We start from the raw sequence: 8306 nt of genomic DNA, 5'->3' as shown, positions 1-8306 counted from the left end.
GAGAGAATTCTGCACCACCAAACCAGCTCTCCAACAAATACTAAAGGATATTCTCTAGACAGGAAACACAAAAATGGTGTATAAATTCGAACCCCAAACAATAAAGTAAATGGCAACGGGATCATACTTATCAGTAATTACCTTAAACGTAAATGGGTTGAATGCCCCAACCAAAAGACAAAGACTGGCTGAATGGATACAAAAACAAGACCCCTACATATGTTGTCTACAGGAGACCCACCTCAAAACAGGGGACACATACCAACTGAAAGTGAAGGGCTGGAAAAAGATTTTCCATGCAAATAGGGACCAAAAGAAAGCAGGAGTAGCAATACTCATATCAGATAAAATAGACTTTAAAACAAAGGCTGTGAAAAGAGACAAAGAAGGTCACTACATAATGATCAAAGGATCAATCCAAGAAGAAGATATAACAATTATAAATATATATGCACCCAACACGGGAGCACCGCAGTATGTAAGACAAATGCTAACAAGTATGAAAGGAGAAATTAACAATAACACAATAATAGTGGGAGACTTTAATACCCCACTCACACCTATGGATAGATCAACTAAACAGAAAATTAACAAGGAAACACAAACTTTAAACGATACAATAGACCAGTTAGACCTAATTGATATCTATAGGACATTTCATCCCAAAACAATGAATTTCACCTTTTTCTCAAGCGCACATGGAACCTTCTCCAGGATAGATCACATCCTGGGCCATAAAGCTAGCCTTGGTAAATTCAAAAAAAATAGAAATCATTCCAAGCATCTTTTCTGACCACAATGCAGTAAGATTAGATCTCAATTACAGGAGAAAAACTATTAAAAATTCCAACATATGGAGGCTGAACAACACGCTGCTGAATAACCAACAAATCACAGAAGAAATCAAAAAAGAAATCAAAATTTGCATAGAAACGAATGAAAATGAAAACACAACAACCCAAAACCTGTGGGACATGGTAAAAGCAGTCCTAAGGGGAAAGTTCATAGCAATACAGGCACACCTCAAGAAACAAGAAAAAAGTCAAATAAATAACCTAACTCTACACCTAAAGCAACTAGAAAAGGAAGAAATGAAGAACCCCAGGGTTAGTAGAAGGAAAGAAATCTTAAAAATTAGAGCAGAAATAAATGCAAAAGAAACAAAAGAGACCATAGCAAAAATCAACAAAGCCAAAAGCTGGTTCTTTGAAAGGATAAATAAAATTGACAAACCATTAGCCAGACTCATCAAGAAACAAAGGGAGAAAAATCAAATCAATAAAATTAGAAACGAAAATGGAGAGATCACAACAGACAACACAGAAATACAAAGGATCATAAGAGACTATTATCAACAATTATATGCCAATAAAATGGACAACGAGGAAGAAATGGACAAATTCTTAGAAAAGTACAACTTTCCAAAACTCGACCAGGAAGAAATAGAAAACCTTAACAGACCCATCACAAGCACGGAAATTGAAACTGTAATCAAAAATCTTCCAGCAAACAAAAGCCCAGGTCCAGACGGCTTCACAGCTGAATTCTACCAAAAATTTAGAGAAGAGCTAACACCTATCCTGCTCAAACTCGTCCAGAAAATTGCAGAGGAAGGTAAACTTCCAAACTCATTCTATGAGGCCACCATCACCCTAATACCAAAACCTGACAAAGATCCCACAAAAAAAGAAAACTACAGGCCAATATCACTGATGAACATAGATGTAAAAATCCTAAACAAAATTCTAGCAATCAGAATCCAACAACACATTAAAAAGATCATACACCATGACCAAGTGGGCTTTATCCCAGGGATGCAAGGATTCTTCAATATCCGCAAATCAATCAATGTAATACACCACATTAACAAATTGAAAAACAAAAACCATATGATTATCTCAATAGATGCAGAGAAAGCCTTTGACAAAATTCAACACCCATTTATGATAAAAACTCTCCAGAAAGCAGGAATAGAAGGAACATACCTCAACATAATAAAAGCTATATATGACAAACCCACAGCAAACATTATCCTCAATGGTGAAAAATTGAAAGCATTTCCTCTAAAGTCAGGAACAAGACAAGGGTGCCCACTTTCACCATTACTATTCAACATAGTTTTGGAAGTTTTGGCCACAGCAATCAGAGCAGAAAAAGAAATAAAAGGAATCCAAATTGGAAAAGAAGAAGTAAAACTCTCACTATTTGCAGATGACATGATCCTCTACATAGAAAACCCTAAAGACTCCACCAGAAAATTACTAGAACTAATCAATGATTATAGTAAAGTTGCAGGATATAAAATCAACACACAGAAATCCCTTGCATTCCTATACACTAATAATGAGAAAACAGAAAGAGAAATTAAGGAAACAATTCCATTCACCATTGCAACGAAAAGAATAAAATACTTAGGAATATATCTACAAAAAAAAAAAAAAAAGAGGCCCCTCCTGGGGCTTCCCTGGTAGTCCAATAGTTGGGAATCTGCCTGCCAATGCAGGGAACACCAGTTTGGTCCCTGGTCTGGGAGGATCTCACAAACCGTGCGTCAGCTAAGCCTTTGGCCACAACTGCTGAGTTGCACACTCCAGAGGCCTGACCTGCAACAAGAGAAGAGACGGCAGTGAGCAGCCTGCATACCACAGCTAGAGAGTAGCCCCTGCTCTCTGAAACTACAGAAAGCCCACGTGCAGCAACAAAGACCCAGCACAACCAAAAATAAACAAAATTAAAAAGAGAGAGAGACCATTCCACTGTTGCATTAGCTGAGTGCTTCTTAGGGATGGATATCTGATAAGACAAGTGAGTCCTGACCATGTGCATTGTCTCATTTCCTTTACCAACAAATGGGTCCTGTTTTATCTCAGGCAACATTGATAGATCACGAACTTTAAGTCCAAGGACAGTATTGCTGACAGAGTGCTGCAGGCAGGGAAGATAAAGCCTACATTTAGGGGATAAGTCAACCCATGCCAGAAAAGATTATTTGCTATTCATGTAATGTTTTGTATTTGTTGTCTCAGGGCCTGTTGGGAGAAGGATGTGCTAATACCCTTCCTGAAAGCCTATTAACAACTTCCACATCTTATAATTCGCTCAATCTCCTGGAGATTCTGTCTGATGTACATTATCCCCAGGGTTGATACTGGGAAACCCACATGGGGATAAGTAACTATTACTGGTGTTAAGGGAGACTGGGTTCCCAGAGGCTACAGAGAAGCTGTGAATTTCAATGTAAGGAAGTCCTGCGGTAACTCCAGTTCTCACTAAGCCGACATACACTCCTCAAGAATTATTCCACCTCTCATCCTTGTACATCTGGAGGCAAAGGAAACATTCTCTCTCTTTTAGTTTTCCCATTATGCTGGAGGCTGACTTGGAAGCCAAAGGCTCTTCCCAGAAGACACTTGCATCCTGATATGAGCATCAGGTAAGTATGATGACCTTTACCTGGTCAAGGCTGTTAAGAAATGAATCAAACTTGAAGATGAGCACTGTGTGACTCTCTTCCTTTTTCTCAAATGTACTTTTCCTTCTCTCTCCGCAGGCATATTTCCTTGGTTATTCAGTTCATACAGCATGAAGTGACAGTAGCTTAAATTCTAAATTTTAATATATCCTCTGCTCAAGAGCCAGCCATACTTCACCTGGCCATCCCCACCACCCTTCAAAGACCCCTGAGTGAAAGGGCAGAGTCTTTGATGAAAGGATGGAGATAATCACAGGGGCCACTTTCTCTTGGACATTTCTCTTTAAGTAGAAGAGAACGATCTACACACTAGAAGTAGCTACTTTAAGGTAGAGAGGCCTTCTACACTTTAAGTGCAAAGTGATGAAAGTCATTGGCATTTTGGGACCCAGAAAACTCAGGGCTGCATCAACATTAGTCACATTGGCAGCTCTGAAACTACTGGTGCCCGACATAGCATCAGTTTGTCAAAGCAGGCACTGGCAGAACAGTAGTGATGAGCAACTTAGATGAGAAGGGGAAGAAAATAGAGGGTTCTGCTCACCAGGAACAGAGTCCATGTGAGAACTTTCAGGGAACTCTGGACAGAAATGGTGGCAAATAATAAAAGCAGAGATTTCTGTTGTGCCAGCCAGATGTAGAGCTGAGGGAAAGTACAGAGAGAAGAAACCTCCCAAGAAGGACTTTTCTTAATTTTCTTCCTTCTGCTTCTTGCAAAGCTCAGAGCTTGCCTTCCCCTCCATCTTTGCCTACTTGATATCCCATGGTGAAATGCTAAAGTCTCCACAGGTGTCAGAGAACACTTTTTCAGCAAACATTTCTGAATGTCCCACTATGTGGCAAGAGCAATGCCAAGTGGCATGACACAACTCCAGCCTGTGTTTCCTGAGACTGTATCAGCCCATAGGCCCAAGAGTGATAATAAACAACAGGCTGTTGTTTTATCTACTATTTTATTTACTACTTCAACCCCACCTAAGGCTTCCCAGGTGACTCAATGTTAAAGAATCCACCTGCCGATGCAGTAGACAAGGGTTCAGTTCCTGGGTAGGAAGATCATCTGGAGAAGGAAATGGTGAACCCACTCCAGCATTCTTGCCTGGGAAATCCCATGGACAGAGGAGCCTGGCAGGTACAGTTTACAGGGTCACAGAAGAGTCAGACACGACTTAATGACTAAACAACAACAATCCCTGCAGTCTGGCCAAAATGAACTGTTTCTGGCAGTTCCCAGGAAGTTCTTGCATGAGCTCTGTGTTCTCTGGAGTTTAAAGCACCTGTGCCTCTCTCCACTTTGCCTATCTCCGTGTAGAATACCTCTCTCTTCCCTTGAGTTCCGTCACTCAATCACTGAAAAAATAGCCCAAGAGAGGCCCTCCACTATCTTTAGCTTCTGCCACCAGACTCTCTATCCCTTTGGCTAAGACACAAGACAGTGGGGCTGGTGAAGAATCAGTAATAGAATCAGAGATGGTGTTGTCTGGCATCCTCTGGCGTGCATCTCATTCTACCCCAAAACCAGTCTCTCTCCAGAGGCAAATAGAAGTCTACGTTTATAAAACTGGATTTCCATACACAAAGGCAAAAAAGATTCAGTCCGTGGGATTGCCAAAGTATCTTACAAACACAAAAGGGTCTTGAAACAAAAACAATAAATACATAAATGTTTATATTCAGAGATATTTATATATACTATATTTACATAGCATATATTTTATATATTTATTATACATTTTATACATAATCTCAACTGCCACATAGCCTGTGATAAATACCACTATGAAATAAACACTGAGGACACTTATTTCTACCTGATATAAGAAAACACTTCCTAAGTCTTTAAGTATATTAACGTATTCATACATTACATGTTGATTCAACTGCACGCATTACAATACATGTCGATGGTTTGCTGTATGTCTGGCACTATTCTGCACATATAATGATTTTTTAAAAAAAGACAAATTTCCTGATCTTATAAATCTGTCATTTTACTGATGCAAATTAGAAAATAAATAAGAAATTTTTTTAAGAAACAGGAAAATTGTGGATTGTAATGAGTGATCTGAAGACAAAAAGCAGGGCAAAGCAATAGAAAATATCTTGAGCAGAGTTTTAGTTGGGGTGGTCAGAGAATTTCAAAAGGAGAAAAACCAGATAGACATAAACGTTCGGGTATTAATGTTGGGAAATTCTAAGGATGAGAGGGTTTCGCTGGTGGCTCAGTGAATAAGAATCTGCCTGCCAATGAAGAAGACAAGGGTTCGATTGTGATCCGGGAAGTTCCAACGTGCCTCAGAGCAATGAAGCTCATGCACCATAACTACTGAGCCTGTGCTCTAGAGCCCAGGAACCACAACTATTGAGCCCATGCATCACAACTAATGAAGACTGCATGCCCCAGACGCCGTGCTCCACAAAAAGAGAAACCTGTGCACCGCAACGAGAGAAAGCCGCAACACATCAATGAAGAACCAGCGCAGCCAAAAATAAATAATGAAAAAATTAAAAATAAAAATTCTAAAGATGGGAAATTGACAATAGCAAGAGAAAATACTAGAGAGGTAAGAAAAGGATTATGAGGGCTCCTGTATGCCATAGTGAGGAATTTGGAATTTTAGTTGAAGGCAATTGAAAACCACTTGAAGTTTTCGAGAAGGGAAGCGAGGCAATTCTTTTAGGAAGGATAATTCTTTTGGCAATATGCAAGAAGGCTATAACTCCTAAATTCAGTTTCTAAAACCCTTATAGTTTTGAAACTTCTTTCACATTATCACTTCCTTGACAAAATTATTTTGTGAATCTACTATACATACTAAACTCTTTTCCAGGCTATGGTACTGTTATGGGATATTTCTCCTCTTAGGTATTATTTACTATTAAATTTGCATCATGGTTTGTATGTGGTGTGTGCGTCTATGAAACAGAGAGACACACAGACAGAGGTTGATTTCTAAAATGAGACCAGATGATTTTACCAAAAAGAGAATGATTAATGTGAGGTCTGAATTTATAGGAAGTGAACACAAAAGGTTGAAAAGAGTATTTGCTCTATCATATTAAGCAATTTTAAAAGACATAAAGAAAGAAAACAAAAAAACATTGATGCTTTGCTGAGTTTTCACTGAAAATGGTAACAATGAGAGTTTCTCAGGCTTAGTCCTCTGGAACATACAGTATGGATACAGTGAATTCTAAATCACTTCCAATAAAAGTTTTCCAATCAATAGACATGAATACAGACTCCATATCAAAGGCTCCATGACTTTACTTATTAAAATATATTGTTCCCATTTCAATACAATTGTTCATAGTAAATTTTATTATCTGTGCATTTTCAGAAAGAAATATTTTTCTCTACACAAAGCAGAAGCAAGAAAGCCAGTCTAAATATTTCAATCGTCCAGGGAAGGACTAAGGCAGTACATATTTGTAACTTATTTCAAATTTCTAGATTTAATTTTTGAGAAACTCTTGAGTTATCTTTGTAGTTCATACATCATAAAGACAGTATCCCCAGCAGTTAAGAACTCATATTTTAGAGTCTGTTGGAATCCTGCCTCTGTGATTTACTAAGTACATCACTCTGATAAAATCACTGCATCTCTTTAACCCTCAGTTCCTTCACATATTTAGCAGAAATCATGATAATGCCAAGCTCACAGAGTTGTTGTGACAAATTGCATAGAAAGTGCTTCGGTCAGTGCCTGAAACACAGAAGGTACTCTTACTTAGTAACTCTCTAGCACCCCCTTGTTTGTCAACAAAAGAGTAACTGTGAAAAGGCCTCAAGCTTGCTCACAAACTCTACGTACTCAGGGGGAAAGACATGGATTAAACAAACAGCTTAACAGTATGGAGTTCTCTTAACTCCAACAAGCGGAGTACAATGGAAAGAGCTAACAACAGCGCCTTCTCTCGATTCATTCTCCTGGGCTTCTCCAACCAGCCCCAGCTGGAAACGGCTCTCTTTGCGGTCATCCTGATCATCTACTCCTTGAGCTGTTTAGGCAATGGCGCCATTATGCTTTTGTCAACGATGGATCCTCACCTCCACTCCCCTATGTACTTCTTCCTCTCCAACCTCTCTTTTATGGATCTTTGTTTGACTACTTGCACTGTCCCTCAGACCCTGGCCAACTTTAAGGGGAAGGACAAGACCATCACTTATGGTGGCTGTGTGGCCCAGCTCTTCATTGCCTTGGGACTCGGGGGAGTAGAGTGTGTCCTCCTGTCTGTCATGGCCTATGACCGCTATGTAGCTGTGTGCCGTCCCCTCCACTACATGGTGATTGTGCATCCCCAGCTTTGCTTGCAGCTGGTTGTAACTGCTTGGCTTACAGGCTTTGGCAGTTCTGTAGTCCAGACAGCACTGACCATGACTCTTCCTCTCTGTGGTAAAAACCAAGTGGACCATTTCTTCTGTGAAGTTCCAGTGATGCTGAAACTGGCCTGCACCAACACCTCTGTCAATGAGGCTGAACTCTTTGCTGTCAGTGTGTTCTTTTTGGTGGTGCCCCTGTCACTCATCTTAGTATCCTACGGTCACATTACCCGTGCAGTCCTGAAGATAAAGTCGGCCCAAGGGAGACAGAAGGCTTTTGGAACCTGTGGTTCTCACCTAATGGTAGTGATTATTTTCTTTGGGACGCTCATCTCCATGTACCTTCAGCCTCCTTCCAGCTATTCACAGGATGTGAACAAAAGCATTGCACTGTTCTATACTCTGGTGACTCCCCTGCTTAATCCCCTGATTTACACTTTGAGAAACAAGGAAGTCAAAGGGGCACTAAGGAGACAAATGAGGAGAATCCTAGACTTGAGGCCGAGTTAA

At 39.9% G+C, this 8306-nt stretch overlaps 1 protein-coding gene across 1 annotated transcript; it reads left to right on the top strand.

Moving 5' to 3' along the window:
* The first annotated feature begins 7361 nt into the window (after positions 1 to 7361).
* LOC109576532 (olfactory receptor 2G6-like) lies at positions 7362 to 8306 on the top strand. Its single transcript, XM_019985168.2, has one exon. It carries the CDS (start codon positions 7362 to 7364, stop codon positions 8304 to 8306), a length of 945 nt encoding a protein of 314 aa, XP_019840727.2.

This window comes from Bos indicus, chromosome 23, assembly GCF_029378745.1.
Source record: "Bos indicus isolate NIAB-ARS_2022 breed Sahiwal x Tharparkar chromosome 23, NIAB-ARS_B.indTharparkar_mat_pri_1.0, whole genome shotgun sequence".
NCBI classification, from domain to species: domain Eukaryota; kingdom Metazoa; phylum Chordata; class Mammalia; order Artiodactyla; family Bovidae; genus Bos; species Bos indicus.
The sequence above is the reverse complement of the archived record's forward strand: the minus strand, read 5'-3'. Positions and strand labels throughout refer to the sequence as shown.

Coding starts and splice junctions, on each gene's coding strand:
- LOC109576532 (XM_019985168.2), top strand. CDS start 7,362: ATGGAAAGAGCTAACAACAGCGCCTTCTCTCGATTCATTCTCCTGGGC.